Source organism: Rutilus rutilus, assembly GCF_951802725.1.
Source record: "Rutilus rutilus genome assembly, chromosome: 15".
Taxonomy (NCBI): Eukaryota; Metazoa; Chordata; class Actinopteri; order Cypriniformes; family Leuciscidae; genus Rutilus; species Rutilus rutilus.
The window spans coordinates 20,129,040-20,148,603 of record NC_140220.1 but is presented as its reverse complement, the minus strand read 5'-3'; the positions used below and the strand labels follow the sequence as shown (position 1 = coordinate 20,148,603).

The 19,564-nt window shown below is 37.4% G+C and overlaps 2 protein-coding genes across 2 annotated transcripts in view; one reads left to right on the top strand and one right to left on the bottom strand.

The window, feature by feature from the left end:
* lpgat1 (lysophosphatidylglycerol acyltransferase 1) overlaps nucleotides 1–7,717 on the bottom strand; it is a 35,807-nt gene extending 28,090 nt beyond the window's left edge. The window contains exons 1-2 of the mRNA XM_084433125.1: nucleotides 7,153–7,717; nucleotides 5,636–5,888 (exon numbers count right to left, since the gene is read on the bottom strand). Of these exons, the coding sequence (XP_084289251.1) occupies nucleotides 5,636–5,873 (238 nt within the window). The 5' untranslated portion in view covers nucleotides 5,874–5,888; nucleotides 7,153–7,717. The remainder of the gene's footprint in view (nucleotides 1–5,635; nucleotides 5,889–7,152) is intronic.
* The window catches only part of opn8c (opsin 8, group member c), a 121,051-nt gene continuing 108,402 nt past the window's right edge, over nucleotides 6,916–19,564 (top strand). The window contains exons 1-3 of the mRNA XM_084433123.1: nucleotides 6,916–7,028; nucleotides 12,493–12,669; nucleotides 18,683–18,964. Of these exons, the coding sequence (XP_084289249.1) occupies nucleotides 12,555–12,669; nucleotides 18,683–18,964 (397 nt within the window). The 5' untranslated portion in view covers nucleotides 6,916–7,028; nucleotides 12,493–12,554. The remainder of the gene's footprint in view (nucleotides 7,029–12,492; nucleotides 12,670–18,682; nucleotides 18,965–19,564) is intronic.

Below are 19,564 nucleotides of genomic sequence, written 5' to 3'. Positions count from 1 at the left end.
ATACAATCATTGTACCTTTTTTATTCCAAATACTTTAAAAACAAAACACACATTGTCCTGTTTTTCCTTAGAGGATACCAGGACAGCCTCTAAACTGAAGACACCGCCCATATGACTCGCAGCTCATTTACACATGAGCAGGTATTCAATAGGAAAACACAATTAATAATTTAACATTCTACCATGTTGCTTTCCGGACATTGCTCATCCCAATTTGTGAGCATTTAGCACACAGCTTAGCGTAACCCAAAACTGTATGCTATACTCAAGCTGTTCCTGTAAGAAGACGAATGAAAATAGAACTGAGGTTTTGATTTATTGTGCTCTTCTACCAGATTCAACTTCGTATAGGTGAAAAGAGCACAAAGCACACCAGATGTGACGACGCAGAATTAAGGAATTCAAAAAGAAAACTCCAACAGTAAACGTGAAAGGGAAACTTGTCTAACCATCACTTAAGTTAACTTTTGATCAGCAAACAAACACAAACAATTTGCCAATTCAATTAGGCTAAGCAACTATTTTAACAACTTATCTGATTTTCAAAATACCAGTACTACAAAAATCCTGATTTAAACTTCCGTTACAAAAACAGTGCTATAGTGGGCATGTTTGATTCATTTCTGTGAACATTAATAAATACATATGCATATACATAAAACCTTTATATATATTATATTCTATTTATTTTATATATATATATATATATATATATATTTTTTTTTTTATACATGTATGTGCACTTTATATTTCTGCGCTCCATAATTCTTTTTAGGTTTCATGCCATTTTTAAAACAAAATTTTACCTTTTTAAAGAGTAAATATTCCTATTATTGTTCAATGATTATGAGATCATAAAATCTCCACTTATAATAAAATTGCTTAAAATCATTTTAGATTAAGATTACAGCATATTAAACTGTGTGTCACAGCTGAATGTCACATTAGCAACCTTTATTTGTTATCTTGTAAAAGGCTGACGAACGGTCTTATCTACCTTCATGACCGGCTGATTGTCCCAGACCTTACGCCTCCATCTCATGGTCCACATAATCAGTCTAGAGCTTTCTGCGTACAATCAACACTCTTGCTACCGGTACGAGCGTGCAACAAAATGAAATTAGCCGTGAAATGCCCGTGAGTAAGCATCAACTCGCCTCGATCCAACCTGTCCATAAATTCAAACTGGCTTTACAAGGAAACCTAAAAATCTTTTTCTACTGGAAATAGTCAAATTCAAAATCAATACTTGTATCACACTACACATGAAGCAATACAGGCCACTTCCACTCTGTGATGAATGATGATGTGGATTCATTAAGAGAGATATGAGGTAAACAAATACATCCCATAAGATTCCAACCATGTAATACTGTCCAAATACACTATTAAGGCGCAAAAAAAAACACGCACAGTAATAGCTTAGTCAAACTTGTCACCCAAAGAAAATAATGCAATCGATCCAAACAACGGAAACCCAACAGTGTGAGTGAGAGTCAATAAAGATGAAAAACAGTCAATAAATCTCCACTCAGCAGTCAAATTTTGGCACCACAAGGAGACTCTGACTGAAGTCTGGTGCCCTGCATGGCTCACTTGAAGAAACATTGTGTCAGGCAGTGAAATTGACCATTTAGATGCCTAGTCCAACTCTGAATAACCTTATTAAAAAAGGTCAGGAACGCTCTTAAAAAATAACAGTTCTTTATTGGCATTAATGGTTCCATCAAGAACCTTTAGCCAGTACACACTAGGGCAGCGTTTCACAACCTTTTTTGTTTTTGCCACGGCACAGTAAAAAAAAAAATATCACGGCACACCACTTAAAGGGGTCATATAATGCCATTTTTGTACAAGCTAATATGATTCTTTAGGGTCTAAATTAAAAGTTTGTAATATACTTTAATTAAAAATTCTCATTAGTATTGTAAGAAAACACTAATTTTACCTGGTCAAAAACAGCTCTGTTTTCAGCACGCCGTTTCAGTGCATGTGTCTTTAAATGATAATGAGCTTTGCTCACCCCGCCCCTCTGTTCTGTGGGTACACCGTATTAGACATTCTCTGACCGTATCTAACACAATAACCACGTGTTATTCGTTATAAACGTGGGATTATGAATTATATTGAGAACGTTGTACATAGAAAACATGCCGTAATGTACCCTGAGTGTAAACCTTAGACGCATTCATCGTGAAGCCTGCAGCAAGGTTTGCAAATTTCGCAAAGATTAATATAAATACTAATATAAAGGTTAATAAAACATTACACTCACATCTTCTGGAGGTTCAGCAGGAACACGTTGGTACCGATCCGTTTTTTCTCGTTTGTGAAGCTGTCTGGTGTGAAATGATTCGCGCAAACATGAAAGCAGAGACCATCGTGGGGAATCCCCGTGAGGGAATCCCCGCGTCAATCCTTTGGGCATATCTCTTCAAAAACAAAACTCAGCCACTGCTTCTTCAACGGCTCGGATTTAGGAACATCCAAATGACTGCTGTGTTCCTTATTACATCTAAGAACAGAACACCACAATCGCTTAGACGCCATTCTACTCCAGCATATCAACAATGGCGGACTACTATGACGACGGCTGTCACAGCTTGCTCAGGGCGGGTCTTGTGTTGAAACACGGCTGTCAATCACAATAGCGGGAGGGGCGTACGATCTTATGACGTCACAATATCGAACGGCTTGATTTCAGAGATGGTCAAACATATAAGGAGATTAAAACAAAACCACTGGATGGATTTTTATCATGATAGGATGGTTGTGTACAGGCACTGCCAACAGACATTTCAGTGCAATCAACTTGTAAAAGTGCATGTACCATTATATGACCCCTTTAAGTCCTGTCCGAATGTGCCATCTCAGTAATCATTACGTGCAGACAACCTATATATATATAGGTTGTCTGCACACGTAAAATCAGGAAGCAACGTAACACACACATGACGACAGGAGGGTAACGGCAATGTGCAAATCAAGTTACTCTTCCCACTTCTGCTAGTTTTACTGAGATATCTCATCCCATGCGAATTGGCCATTACTATTACAGATGTAAAATTACATTACTCCATCTACCCTTGTAAAGTTAATCCCGTCCGAATAGGGCTTAAGAACTAAAGTAACTAAATTGTACAAACGTGCATTATTTAAAATGGTATATTAAAACTGGATATTATAATAAAATCACATTTAATGTGAAACTTGAGCTTAAGTTAGGTAGGAACAGAATAAGGTCATATAGCCTAGGTAGCTATTTGATGTTGCTGGTGGTGATGATGATAAAACAACAAATTAGCATATGTCGCTGTAGGGCAGAAACCCCGTATTTTTTAAATAATTAAACACTGTGTCAAAATTGGTATCGTGGCTTTATGTATGGTAAATAATACACGTGCAATATTACCATGTTTTGAAAATCAAGCTGAGATGGAGTTAACAAATGACAAAGATATTTTGTCCATCACTGGAACAGCTGCATCTGAGACAGTCAGTGCATTGTTTTCATCAACTGACAGGTAATACAAGTATCGTAGCTTTTCTTGTTGTTGAATGCATTTGGAAAAAAAATCTCATGATATAAAAGATGAAGCGCTATATCTATAGGATAGGCTATTTAAAACAATATATTGGCTACAACTAGACAGCAAATACCAGACTGAGACTCTTCTCTGCTCTTTAAATACAAAAAACATTAGCCTTTATAGACAATGTTTCTTGAGTAAAGAAAACACTGTACTTATTCAAACATTTTTTATTCAACTTTGCATTGCAAACAAGCAAAGATCTCCAAACTGCATGTAGCACTTCATTCACGATAGAGGTGGGTGGAGTTATGAGGTTTAACTGACAGTTTGAAGAGCCAATGGAGGTATGTGGTTTAGGCACAAGGTAAAACCACATAAAGAGGTAAAGGATGACAAAGAATATTGATTTTTACAAATAAAACAAAACAAAAATGATGAAATACGAGATTTCTGCCCGACAGCGACAATATATTCTTTTTGTAGCATTTAAAAAAAAAATTTTTTAATAATTTTCCACAGAACACCTGACAACCTGTCATGGGGTGTAACGGTTCTGAATAAAAAAATTCTATTTTTTTAAAATCAACCATACCATTCTCCAACCACGGTTCGGCACGCACTTGCACCGCGGTTCATCTTAAATCTGACAACACATCTATAAAATGGTTTGTCGAAAACAAAGCATAAAACTGACACACAGAGTTCAGCTAATGTATGTTTCTGTCGATGCATACACGTTCTGGCTTCCCAATACGTTACAACAGCGCTGATCAAAAAACGTGGACAAAACAGACACTCTTTGTAAACTTTGTTCAATAGGAGTACCGTAAGCTCTAATATCAGCAGTCATTTATGCCTTGTGTTGATAGCGCGCGCGCAGGTGAGACTTGAACAACACGCGTTACTATCTGTGTTTAAACTAAACTCATTTAAGCCTTGCCAATTTAAACATTCAAGCGCAAGACGCAAAAGAGAACTCGCACGTGCACTGTAAGATGATTGGTGTGTGCACTCATCCAAAACGTGCGCGCCGAAAGCCGCATCTCAGAGAACGAGAAAATATTGAGTTATCTTTCAAATCTTGCACTTGAACGGACAAATTCACACAAAAATGATGTCAACTTGCCCGTCTTGGCGAGTATTCTAGCAAACATAGTCCGTTACGTCTTAAGTTAACGTAAACAGTCGAGAAAGACAACACATATCAATATCAGTATTTTGGATCCGTGCATTATGTCTTAAAGTGACAACAGATTAATATTCCTGCTGTCTGTGTTTAATGTCAATCAAACAACAACAGACAAGGAAATCACTCACTGTTTCTGACTCAGTTGTAACTTTAATAATGATCAATCTTTATTCAATTTATACAGTGACGATTATAAGCAATGTTATTTTACATTTGATTATTCAGTTTCTGTTCCTGAAGACTACTGTTAGATACCCAAGTAACCTGACAAGCACGGTTTATTTTATTTGTATCTTTGCTCCATTGTATTTATTATATATCATCTGTGGAAGATGTAGGGCCATAAAATGGTCATCCAATTATTGTCTCCGAATGCAGTGATACAGTGTCCTAGCTGCGTGTCAACGTATGTATTTACATGCGCATTTTAACATGCAACAGAAATGTATCTTTCGTCTCTCATATCTCTTGTCGTACGTCATTAAACAAACTAACTGTTCAGTTCGGTTCCGTACTCTGTGTAGAATTATTGTGAGTTGTGGTTGTCACAACCTGTATTTTTCGTGGGATAATTGGGTTGTAGAATGCGGTTGCCGCTCTTGTAAATTACTGTACTCTGTGTACCAAACAGGATTAGCACAAAAAGGTGAACTGACAACCGGCTGTAGTTGCAGTGTGCACATGGTCTTTAACGTTCATAGAACCTTTACATTCCACAAAAGGTTCTTTATAGTGGAAAAAAAGTTATTTGGATTGTTAAAATCTTCAAACTAAGAAAAAATTTATTCTTTGAAGAATTGATCACTAAAAGGTACTTTGAGGAACCCAAAACGGTTCTTCTATGGCATCACTGCGAAAAACCTTTTGGAACATTTATTTTTAAGAGTGAAATAGAGGAAAAAGCTGGTCTTACCTGTGTAACCTGCACACCAGCCCCAAGACGCCACCATTGCCAGTAACCACCTGAACATGACCCCTTCAATGTACCAGAACGTGTGGGCATCCAGAACTCTTAAAGGCTGCAGGACTATCAGGTAGAGGCAGTAGGACGGGATCGCAACACAGTTATTGACAAACATGAAGGTGAAACGGAGCAGCGACTTCATTAAGATCCAGAACAATTTGCGGGCCGCGTCCAGATGGGGAGCCATACTTTACTGTCCTGCCTGCAAAAAAAGAAAGTAAAAAGAACATCAAAGCAAATTATATCTCAACACTTTAGCAATGCCTGAAGCTGATGTATGTTTAAATCAAGGTAGTCAACTCAAGACGTGGATGAGACTGAAGTATGTAGAGAATGTATAGAGCCGTGGCTTACTTGCTTATGTGAAGTGAACTGATTTACTAACACACACACCCACCCAGTAACCTCAGATATAAAAGTGCCGGTTCATACTGACACCCTTTAAGCCAGTTAGACTTTGATATCTGTGTATCATGTAAAACAAACAAAGAAAATCTTTGGTTCAAATTAAATAGTGTCTTTCCTGATAAGCATGTTGAGGAAGAGCCACTTCAAGTCAACCAAAGTGCACAAGATCATGCTTAATCCTATATTTCACCTGAGTTAGTGTGTATATATATATATATATATATATATATATATATATATGTCATAAACATTAACCAGTACAAAATAATAATTATAAGAATGACGGTGACTATAATTATTCAAAACATGAGAAAGATTTCCAATCACAATAAACGAAGATAACGTTTGATAGCGCAAACATGACCGGTTTCAGTTTAACACACTTCATCTCAGTTATTGTTGTTTGAATGCATTTTATTAATCTGTTTTAGGCTAATTAGAATAAAAATCCTCTGAATGAAGGTTAAATGTTTAAAATGTGTTGTTGAACAGAGCGCTAACGCGGCTAACATGCTACAGTTTTGACTGCTGCTTTAACAGCACTGCCAAAATAATTCTGTAACATGTATATTTTCTAACAACTCAAATGTAGACATGTAAATGAATGAATAAAACACGATAATATATACAACACCTAATGCTAAATAAAGCATAAAGTGTATCTGTGCGTGCGCTGCTGTGTTAGCATGCTAGGCTAATGCGAACTCGGGTCATTAATTCAGTTTAACGGTCACATCTGATCATTATGATTCGAATCTCTCTCTCTTTAAATTATCTCTTCATTTGAGTGGTTGTTTTCACTATTTGAGCAATATAATCTTCCATTGTCAGTCATTCATATAAAGTGGCCGGTGTCTGTCTGACTGATTCGGGTATTTAATGAGATTTGAACTAAAGTCCTTGGCGGATCCCGAGACGAACCGGATCGGAACAGGTAACGTTAACTGTTCTCCCCATCTAATAAAAAGCTTCAACGGTTCAAATTATATGAATGATCTGAAACAATCTCCTATAATTAATCATCTAACGTTAATCTTCACGTGAAAGTGTTTTCTCACCGTGCTAACGCGCAGCTCGTTGGTGAAGCTGCAGATGGGTTCGGACGGTTCGGTTCGGTCACATGTAGCGGATGATGATGATCGGTGAACCCGTGAGCTGTAAGTCGTCTGCTCCACGGCTTGACTCGGTTCCTAGAGTCCGTGTCCTGGTCGGATGCATGCGCTTCAGTCACACACGCGCATGTTGCTGTAATCTCGCATCGAACCGACGGGCGGCCGAACCTCCGGATCTGCTCTCAAATCCCCGAATCGAACACAGCACACGCTTGAGATCAGGCTCGTAAACTCATCTTTCCGTTCCGGATGAGGCGTGTCGGGCATGTATTCACTGGGCCTCTCCTCCGGGGTGATGAGGAGGAGGATGATGATGATGATGATCTTTGGCTCCGTTTCTGGATCTCCTACAGGCTGCGGGCACGCGCAGACTCAGTGAGTGAAAGCACGCGCACAGCTCCGCTGCCGAAGAGCCTGAGAGTCAATCTAGATGTGTCAAACTACTTCCATCTTTGGAAAGGCAGAAAACTCTATATGAATTGTCCGCACGGTAGAATTACTGTAGTAGTATAAAATAAGATTGAAAAGTCCTAACCAGATTATACAAACAAAATGAAACAAATACTATTCAGGTGTGTTTTCCGCTGTATTTTGGAAAAGTTGGTAAACTATGACCCCCAGTGGGCAATTCAAAAACAGTAAATCTGTCTGTCTGTCTGTCTGTCCGTCCACAGTTTTGAATACAAACTAAACGATATATGCACCAAGTGGACTTTACCCAGTTACTTCACCTCGGCTACTATTTTGTTTATTACTCACTCACATTATGAAATCACCTGGTTAATAGATACTCTTTATAACTGGTTAACATTGGTGGGATCTCAAAAAGTTGGTTGATGACTTGATAAAAAAAAAAAAATATCAAAAAGAGAAATTTTTTTTAAAAAGAGTTTAAAAGGTATGAGTAAGCAAATTATTGCAAAAAAAGAAAAAAAAAGAAAGAAGATAATTCTAAATAGGTGGTTCTTTTGTGGGATCTTTTGATTCGCTAATCTTTTGATTAGCGAACAAAAAATTAATAGCAACAAAAAAATATTTACAGGGCCATTTTTTAACAGCACCAGCTTTTCATGATACAAGTGTTCCAGGAAACTGTAGACAGACTGATTCAAATGGTTCTCCTCTTTTTAATAAGTTAAAAGGGTATCTAAAAATACATTTGAGCTGAAACGTGACTGACTTTCTAAAAGAAACATACACATTTTCTACCAAAAGTACATTTAGGCTATCAGTTAAAGTTTAAAGGGATGGACTATAATTGTCCAAAAAAAGACAATTATGTAGGCCTAATTATTTTCTCACCCTCAAGTTCATCATGCATCAAGAAGGTCTTCCTTCTGTTGAACGAAAAGGAAGATAGTTTTGAAGAATGTTGGTAATCAAATCAGGTAAAAAAAGTCTATGGGGACCAAAAACTGCTTGATTACCAACATTCTTCAAAATATCTTTCTTTGTGTTCAACAGAAGAAAGAACTTCATGATGCAGGTTTAGAACAACTTGAGGGTGAGAAAATGATGAATTTTCATTTTTGGGTGAACTATACCTTTAAATAAATGGGCTGTGTGTGTGTGTGTGTGTGTGTGTGTGTGTGTGTGTGTGTGTGTGTGTGTGTGTGTGTGTGTGTGTGTGTGTGTGTGTGTAAATTCATGGCCATAGAATCACAAAGAGTCGGATATGACTGAAATTGTAATATAGATAGATAGATAGATCCCTTTAAATAAAAGTAATGCAAATATCATTCATAAAATTCTTAAATATTTTGGTTGCAATATAATTTTAGTTAAAAATAATTCTACTGAATATATAATTTTCCTTGAAGAGGTGTCTATTGTTGCATTGAAAATAATGTGTTGATAAGACGTCCCATGACCCATTTAAAAAAACAGCTATAGTTATGTTTTTAGCTTTACTGTTTTAAGTTTTGTAAAAAAAAGAAGAAAAAAAAAGAGCATAAATAGAAAAAATAATGGCATCACTTTCATTTTCTTTGCTTTTTAAAATGTTCCTTAGATTCCTGAATGCAGTGTCTCTTTGCACCACCAGAGGACTCTGTTTTGTCAGCTGGAGAAATGAATGATGGCAATGTTTTATTATAACTAAACATAATTGCACCTTTTCTCTATTATTTGTACAAAAACGAATGAATCACAGTGTGCTGCTTTGTATTGTATTGTATTCTGTATTGTATTGAATTGTGTTTTTTGTGCTGTTCAATGTCAGGCAGAAATAAAGCAGCAGCACATCTTTATCTCTCCGTGACCTTCTCCTGAGGGGGAGGAAATATCCATTTCCAAGTGGAGATACAGACAGACAGACAGACAGACAACATCTATCCATTGCCTATTGCTGATTTATTCGTGGATATATCTTTTGTAATTCATTTTTAATGCACTACTGGCTGATTTTTTTTATCATTTATCCAACTAAGTAGCCTATCTTAATAATAGTGTTTCACCAGTTCACATTTTTAATAATAATCATGTGAGATAACGGTAAACATATCTAGCTAGCTGTCCGTGATTAATACAAATAAAATAAAAATCTTGTTAAAATTATAGTCTGAGATCACATAATTATATCTACTTATTTTATTAAAACATTTCATTTAAAGTGATTTTAATATTTAATTAAAATAATTGTAATTAAGATTCTTTTAGAATAACAGCCAAGGATCTAAGTCCTCAGTTTCTATTTAAGTGACATCAATTGGTTTCAACTTGGTATAATATATGACTATTGCTTTTTGATGTAACCTGTTGAAGACACCTTTATTTATTGCTAAAGGGCAGGTGGGGTATGGTGACAATTGCATATTGATGTTTGCTTTGCATATACATTCACTTGGTTTTTCTTCATAGCCTTTCACCATCTGCCTCAAGTAGAGAATGATCCATTTATCAAGGCAATGTGCAGGGATTGACTGGGATTAAAAACACCACACCGACAGCAGTTAATCTTATGTAGCCTACAAAATTCCCAATGCTTTATCTAGTTTATATATGATATTATTTGTCTGTATATTTTATACATCTGAAATAGCATTTGTACTTTGCAAAGGTATGGAATGTTTCATAGACCCTCCTCCATTCAGGCTGCTGATTCCTCCCTGAGTCTCTGGTTCCTCACACTGCTCAACTTTGGATCAGTTGTGCACTATTGCTATCAGGAACTTTATGCTTGAACACAATTACTGGTGGTTTGCCTACATGCATACATACAGTACTGTGCAAAAGTCTTAGGCACAATAGTATTTTCACACACATCTTATGCTGTAGTGTCAGTAGGAAATATCAGTTTACATTTCCAAACATTCCTCTTGCCATTAATTGTAATAATCCAATGAGATTTTTGTATGCACAAGGAGCCTGACAACAGCCGGTGCTCCACACGGAGATCTGATCTCACTATATCATCGAGTCTGCCTGGGATTACATGAAGAAACAGAAGAAACTGAGACAGACTAAATCCAGAAGAACTATGGCAATGCCTCTTAGATGCTTAACGAAACCTTCCTGCAAGCTACCTGAAAAACTATGTGCAAGTGTACCGAAGACAAAAGCTGCTTTAAACACAAAGGGCCCTGTTTTAACAATATAAGCTCATGGTCTAAAGCGCACGCGCAAGTGCAATCAGGACGTGTCAGAATCCACTTTTGCTAGTTTAACGACGGGAAAAATGGTCGGTGCCCCCGGCGCATGCGGGTTGTCCCTATTCTTTTAATGAGTAATGGGTGTGTTTTGGGTGTAACGTGCAAAAAAAACAATCAGAGTCTCATCTCCCATTACCTTTAAAAGCCAGTTGCGCTCGCGCCGTGGCGGATTGCTATTTACATGACGGAATTTGCAAACGGAAAGACTGAACGCTTCTCTAGCGAGGAAACGGATCTGCTAATGCGCAAGGTTAAAGCACACAAGCAGATCATCTACAAGACAAGCTGGATTCATTCCACCATTTCTTTATGTACACAATATTAAATATTTACATTGTAATCCTTTTATTTTTAATATTAGGCATGTTTGTGTGCTGTTGCGCGTCCCTGTGTGTGTAATAAACAAAGTGTATGCGCATTGTGGACCCGCCTACAGGTGTACATTACTAGCGCACTCTTTAAAAAGAAAAAAAAAATACTGCGCCATTGACTTTAGACCAGTGAGTCTGGTGTGCACCAGAACAATGCACAATGCACCAGAACACACCTCGTTTTCAGACTAGCACGCCCATGGGCGAACAAATGAGTGCAAATGCATTTGCTATTTAAAACAACGTGGCGCAGGACGAAATGGCGCAGGAATATGATAACTGCGTCGGACTGAAACTAGCAAAAAAGCCTTGCGTCGCGCTTGACTCTGCATTGTGATGGGTGTGATAGGGCCCAAAGGGTGGTCACACCAAATATTGATTTAGTTAATTGATACATAAATTCTATTTATGACATAATTTTGAAAGCATTCTCACTTTACAGCATTTTTACACAAGTGCCTAAGCAGCTAAGCAGTAACTTCGGAGGTCAGTTTATTCAAGTGTTATAGGATTAGATCTTCTGGATTTATTCTGTCTCAGTTTATTCTGTTTATTCATGTAATCACAGACAGACAAGATGATGGTGAGATCTGATCTGTGGTAATTATTTTTTTTAAATTTTTTTTGGTGAAAATACTAAAGTGTCTGAGACTTTTGGAAAGTACTATAGTCAATGGTCTTGTGATAGTCAATGGATTTCTACTTTTATTTGCACAATTACTCTAATACAGTGGTTTTCAAGTTGAGTCCATGGTCCACCAGCTGAGTAACAAGATGTCTTAAAATTCATTATATTAAAGTCATCTAACAGTTAAAATGCTAAAATAATTAAAACCAAGACATAATGCAGCATGGAAACGGACACTTTCTTAGTTTGTAGAAATTCATCACCTTTGATTGCAGCAAACAACCTTGGCAAACAAAAATTGTTAAACCTTTATGCACATATAAGCTATAGCTTGAGATCTGCTGCATTAATAGACCCACAACTGAAAACATGAAAACAATCTATTGAATATATTACAGTATTTTGAGCTTTATTTTAAGATTTATTGTTCTGCATTTTATTTTTGAAGAAAGAAAGAAAGAAAGAAAGAAAGAAAGAAAGAAAGAAAGAAAGAAAGAAAGAAAGAAAGAAAGAAAGAAAGAAAGAAAGAAAGAAAGAAAGAAAGCCTCATAGGGGGATGCTTACTGATGAGGGAGCGCGAGACCAGAGACGTGTCATATCATATCCTCGTACAACCATCTCTTCTGTTTTCATGCAGGATCAGCTACATCTTATTCATTTGGAAAATAATACGAAACTTGTCTGCTACACGTACACAACATGTCTTCGAACTCAACGAGAAATGAAGAGCGTCGTGGAAACTGCAATTCGAGTTATACTTCTAAACTTTCACCAGCTGCTGATATTGTGGTTGGATTGGTTATAATGTCAATTGGTGAGTGTGATATGTTTTGTTTTAGACTACTTATTTATTCTGTCTGTTTCATAGTGGTTTCCTGTTCGCGAACTAAGCGAATATGTTTCTTTAAATGAATTGTTGGCTTTGTCGGCGATTCACAATAGGCTATATTCAATCATATTCGGCTGAGAGATCATCGGTTACATTAAACTAACTGCATAGAACACGAGGTTGAAAGCAGTCAGATTGATTTAGTTGAAAATGATACTGATTGAGGATCTGTGGAATTATTTTATTTCTTTAAATCCGCCATGCGCTGTCGTTGACATGCAATTATCGTCATTCTTCATAATTTATGAATTCAGGTGTCCGAAATAATAATAAAACATTTTTTTTTCATATAGTCATGTAGTGACTCTTAATTTTTTAATGCATAGCCTACAACTGGGATAAAGTTACACCTTAAGCAAAATGTGCTTTTCACTACTCCGTATTCCCATAGTGTATGATTGCAGAAAAATATGTATGTATTAAACATTGATGGAGCAACATATTTTGTGTGAAAATGAATCATAAAATGTAATCGTAAAAAAAAATTCGTAAATGTATGAGGTGGCTTACCAGCATGGGGCAAAAGGCACATGTTAAAATCCTACTTTAAGTAAAATAGTTAAAATAGTTAAAAAAGTTAATACATTTTCAAAACAACCACTTAAGCAAAGTTTGTACTATTTTCTGTTTGTTTTGATAAATAAAAGAAATAAGTTTTGTTTAATAAATATACTGACAAACAAAATATGTAGCCTATATACATTATTTAAAAAAAGTAAAGATTCTGAAAGCATTGAAAGATATCCCATTATAATTTAATATAGATTTACAGTAGTAACAATAAGTTATATTTTATTAAATTATGATTAATATCATATTTTAAAGGGACTATGTGTAGCTTTTTAGGTATTTTATTATCTAAAATCAATATTTTTATTAATAAATATGCCCTCAATGGTGTACAAATAGGCCTACCTATGCCAATGATCAGACTAATCCTCGTAAACGAAGAATTTATTATCTTTATATACATGGGACGGGTAGGTCCACGGAGGCTTCCATGTAGTTCCGCCATCTTGAAAAACTATAATAGCAGAGAGGGACAAAAAGTACTAGGCCAACGCGTTTCCACAACGCGTTTTCGTTCAGAACCAGCGTCACGTGACTGAAGCCAGCAGAAGCGGAGGAGCAGAGCAGTGAGAGGCGCTTGTCACTGCCGCGGCAAGTTTAAAAGGCTGCACTGCACGGTTATTTATACACCGTTCATTCATACATATGCTGAGTCGCAGGATGAGTCCTCATCGTCGAAAAAGTCCAAAATAGACCGTAAAAGGAAACGTGACCGGAGATTACAAAATAATCTACGCGTACGCGTACCCACCAGATTTCGTCATGAGTCATTTTGTACCCACCACTTTTTTCAGATAACGTCCATAATTATTAGACTTTGGGTTCGATTTTTTGACAGTTTTCAGTGGTTTGAGGAGCAATATGAGAGAGAAATTTGGTGCTCGTTGTTTGGGTACATTAAACCACGTAAAGCTTTTTCACGTTAGTATAAAGCCCATGAGAACCGTGTGGAGTCAACCCACAGCCGCTCCGCTGCTCTGCTGAAAATGTGAAGCTGAAACACTTAGTGTCATGTAACATCCATAATAATTTGACTTTAGGTTCGATTTTTTTACCGTTTTCAGTGGTTATGAGGAGCAATATGATAGAGAAATTTGGTAATCATTGTTTAGGTACATTAAACTGCGTCATGTCATATTGTCAACATGGTTTCTGAAGCAGAATAGTGGGTCATATGTCTAATGCTTTTTGAAAACTTAAGGCTTTCTTCTTCATAAAACGAGTCGGACATCATCACATTTTTGTATACATTTTGATTTATTTTCATTAGTAAACTTAGCTACAGGACATCGTATTTCAAAACATGACCTGCGAAAAAGAGAGAAAAAAAAAAAGAAAAAAATGCGTTGTTGTACCCACACTGTAAAAAATTTGTAACACTCCCAAATCAAAAATTTCAATTGGTCGATAACATCTAAATTTTTCAATTGGCCCAAGTGAAATTCTGTAAATTCTAAAATGAAATGTACAGATTTTCACTTGGGCCAATTGAAAAATGTAGATGTTATCGGTCAATTGAAATTTTTGATTTGGGAGTGTTACAAATTTTTTACAGTGCAGCACTTCTGAAAATGCACTTCCGAATGGGTCTCTGTACCCAGCACATTTCAAACCAAACTGACGCCCATGCAGCTATTGAGTAAAGTAACTTTAGAGAAGGCTCTGATGATGATGATATCTAACAATGCACGTACTTCAAAAATGTAATCATATTCTTCAGTAATTCATACTGTAACATTCTTTTTTTCGTTGTTTCAAGTTTCAGTTTGTTTTAAATAACAAACCTGTTCACCCGAAGAAAAACTCGAAGCGCTATTATAAGACATCCTGTCATAGCTTTTACGCGCATTTGAAAAAGTGAGGCGCTGGAGAGCATTATTCGTTTGAATGCAAAATACAATTTCACCACTAGATGGGAGAAATTCCTACACACAGTCCCTTTAAATATGATGGTTGCAAAATAAATATGGTGATTATCTCTAGGTGGACATCCAACTTAATATATGATATTTGCCATCTGAATCTAACCATGTCATGTCAACAAATGGAAATGTCATCCAGCTATTTATTATCATGTTGACAGGGGTTATTTATTTTTTAAATACTGTTCTAATCCCTTGGTTAGAAGGGTTAGTTCCAACCAAAAATAAAATGTATGTCATTAATTACTCACCCTCATGACATTATAAACCCGTAAGACCGTAAGGCCCAGAAATGTAGTAAAGACATTATTTGTCCATGTGACTACAGTGGTTCAACCTCAATGTTATGAAGTGACAAGAATACTTTTTGTGTGAAAAAAAAAAGAAAATAGCGATTTTATTTAACAATTTCTTCTCTACCCTGTCAGTCTCTTATGATGTTCACTTTGTAAACACACAGTGCAGCGCTTCCGGTTTCTACATCAGAACGCCGGCTCAGTATTGGCCGACTCCTGCGTCAACCGCACACGCATGCGTCGTGATGCTAACGTGAACAGCGTCAGAGACTGACACAGAAGAGAAGAAATTGTTGAATGAAGTCGTTATTTTTGTTGAACCACTGTAGTCACATGGACCATTTTAACGATGTCTTCACTATGTTTCTGGGCCTTGAAAATGGTTATGACGTCACTGATGGTTATGGTTATGCCCCCGAGAAGACGCAGCCTCATGCTGTGGTGAGGAATAGGAGGCGTTTTTGGAGGCTGATGAGGCACAGGCGAAGGGCTGGAAGAAGGAGGGTTGGGGTCTGAGAAGAAGGCTGAGACAAAGAACTGGCAAGACAAATATCCACAGGAATATTTAGAAGGGGAGGTGGGAGAGGGAGGCTGGGTGACAGAATAATCAGGCTGATAAAGGGTTAGATTTAAAGGAGAACTCTGGTCAATTTTAACATTGAGCTCATTTTTTTGTACATTTGGAGTGCTGTCAGTACAGAGAACAACGACAAAAATCGGTGTTGCCTACACTGTGTTATCCTCTTTTTAAAATTTGCACCCTGTTGACTTCAATGGGGCAAGTTTTAAACCTGCTTTTAGCCTCTTAACATCCTTGATGTGTCATTACAAGTGCACAGGTCATGTGAGTGATTCCTTCGGAGTGAACGTGGGTGAATCTGACTGCAGGAGATGTGAAAGATATTAATAAAAATGATGTTTATTCAGCCAGCGCACATACCTGTATTTACATCCTGTTTTCGGTCAAAGTCCACAGTAGTCGATTGTTGAGTTCACGCGCGTGATCATAGGTACTAAACCTATGCGCGTGAACTCGACAATCGATTACTGTGGACTTTGACCGAAAACAGGATGTAAATACAGGTATGTGCGCTGGCTGAATAAACATCATTTTTTATATATTTCTTTCACATCTACTGCAGTCAGATTCACCCGCGTTCACTCCGAAGGAATCACTCACATGACCTGTGCACTTGTAATGACACATCAAGGATGTTAAGAGGCTAAAAGCAGGTTTAAAACTTGGTGTGATATCAGGCTCGATCACTCCTCCTAGCGTGGGCTCCAACATCGTGGCTGAGCCATTCTCTCCACCTGCGGTGCTGCCGCTCCTCGAAGTCGATGGGTTCCTGGCTGGGCATTGGGTCCGCAGGTAGTCTGGATCGGGGGTAGAGCCTCGGTGTTTGGTGTTTTAAGCCCCCAACGGCGCCTTCCAGGCAGCGAGGGGATGGGTAGGTTTAAGGTTGAGGGTAGGGTTAGCTGCCTCTAAAGCCCCTTTCACACAGAGATTCCGGAAAATACACGGATAAAGTGACCCGGGATTTGACCCGGGTTCATTTGATTTTGGTTCATTCACACTGCCAGTGATTTGCCGGAATCAGAGAGTGCGTTCACACACAATCCGTAAAAATCCTGTAAAGACACGTGACATCGACGTTACATGTAGCCTAATGTCTCAGCAGCGTCTTCAGTTTGCTTATGAGCTGCGATTTCTCTCTCTCGCCACGCTTGTGCATTTTTTTCTCTGATTCGATCATAAACTTGCGCATTACGTACCGTTTCACAGCTGGCGAACGATCCCGGCTTCAGCGTCATCACTACGACACGGCATTATTACGGCTTTTGTTCACACAGCGCGCGTTCCGGAACTTAACACGGCAATGTTACTAGGTCCCCAACCCGGCATCAATCCCGGGTCATGTTTGCGTTCACACAGAAGGCGTTCTGGCAATTTCCCGAGTTCAAAGCGCTGTGTGAAAGGGGCTTAAGGCGCCATCGGGGGCTTAAAAAACCATCGAGCGCGAGTCTGGGAGGTCTGAATGTATCTTGTTATTTAATCGAGAACGCTCGACGAGCAGGCAGAATTGCAACATCTAATCCAGCATGTTGTGGCCTCTCCTGGCCAAAGCAGTAAATTCAGCTGCAAATAGCTATTCTGTCACAGTTTAAGAAGTTCAAAGATGAAGATGAGTCAAAAGCATTTAATAAAAGAATAAACTCAGATAATCCAACACAGTGCAACAGCAAGTTTACACACAAACAATAGCTGGCAATGAACTGAGGAAACACAGGAACTTAAGTATACAATGATAATTAACTAAAAGACAGGTGTAATAGGTGTGTTGATCAAATGACATGGCATGGTAACTGATTAGAGTGGGTAAAATGAACAAAGACAACAGGAAATAATGAAAAGCAAACTAAAATTTCATGAAAATGAAACTAAACGAATAAATGACTTGACAGTTAACACTTCCCTGAGTCCCTGACAAAACTACTCTGATTTGTGAAAACGTTCACAGTACATTTTAGTCAGTTAACCCTTCCCTGCTGAGTCCTTAATATCAGAATGGTGAAGTTAGAAACTCAAAGAAGGATGTAATTTTACACCATATTTTGTTAGTGCTCAAGCAGGGCTGTACATGTTAGATGAGTTATAAAAGACTTTACCCTTTAAGAGAAGTATGTGTTAATATGAAGGAATGTTTTGTGTTGATTTTTCACATGTGCTTTACCTGTATTTTTAATTGTGTATTTCATCTTATTGTGTTTTAGTCTTTTCTGTAAATCTCCTGATTATTTTCTGTCAGGACATTATCTTACAGAACATTTTATTTTATTTTTATAGACAAAAAAAATTAAAATAATAAACTGACATTTATGTATGTATGAATGTACAGTAGGCCTATGTATTTATTCAAAATGTTTCACACAAAAAGAATAACTTAACATGTTGTGTGGCTTTCGTTCTTTACTCAATATTGTTGTATTTTCACAGTTTTCACCAATAGGCAATTAGCTGCTGTACGTTAATCGTCATGTTTTGTATGTTTCATTTGATATCAACATCTCATGGCTAACAGTATTTACATATTCATTTTATGTGACTTTGACTTTCTGAGCAATACTCTTCTCTGTTTGTTGTTGCAGTGATACTGTCAGTACTCGGCAATGGACTGGTGTTGGTAATCTGTTTTCGCCGCAGAAGGAAGATTGTTGGTTCAGAGCTGCTCTGTGTCAATTTGGCAGTGGTTGACTTTCTTTGCTGTATCTGCTTCTACCCGCTGTCAATCTTGTCATCTTTTAGCCACGTATGGCTGGGAAGTCATGCCACCTGTGTGTATTATGGCCTAGGCTGCTTCCTCTTTGGCCTGTGTGGCATGTTCACCATAGCTGCCATCAGTGTCATCCGTTACATCAAGACTTGTTATGGTAAGAGTGTGAGTAAAGTAAAATAAAACTTATAGAGATTTATAGCGCTTTAATGAATAGTCATTGTATTGTTTAGAATACAATTCATACAGTTGTCAGGAGTATGCTTTGTGTGACCTAGGGTGTTTACACGACAATGATATACTAAAAACGGAAAAGCTTTTTCTTTGTACAGATGACAACATTATCAAAATGATCCCCGTTCACATGGATGCGCGAAAACGACTAAAAACACTGTATTATGTATACCAGGCCATCAGTTAGCGATGTCACTTTGTAAAGAAAGATTAGTACGCCCGTGTAAATACGCATTATCCACAGAGAAGTCGTGCAAAACGCGCATGCCTATAGACTAAACACATAATACCCATATGCATGCCGTCACCGGTTTCACAGATTCACGTTTTTGTAGTTTACATGGAAACGATAACGGTATCTTTTCAAAAAATGGTGCATACAGTGTATTTGTGCATATACATATACTGTATGTGTGAGTGCTATGATACACTTCTGTGCACTCCACTGCACACTGGACAAGCAAAAGACAGAAAAATAGTAGTGTTTTACATTTTTAACATCTGTGTGTAGTTTGGTGTGTAT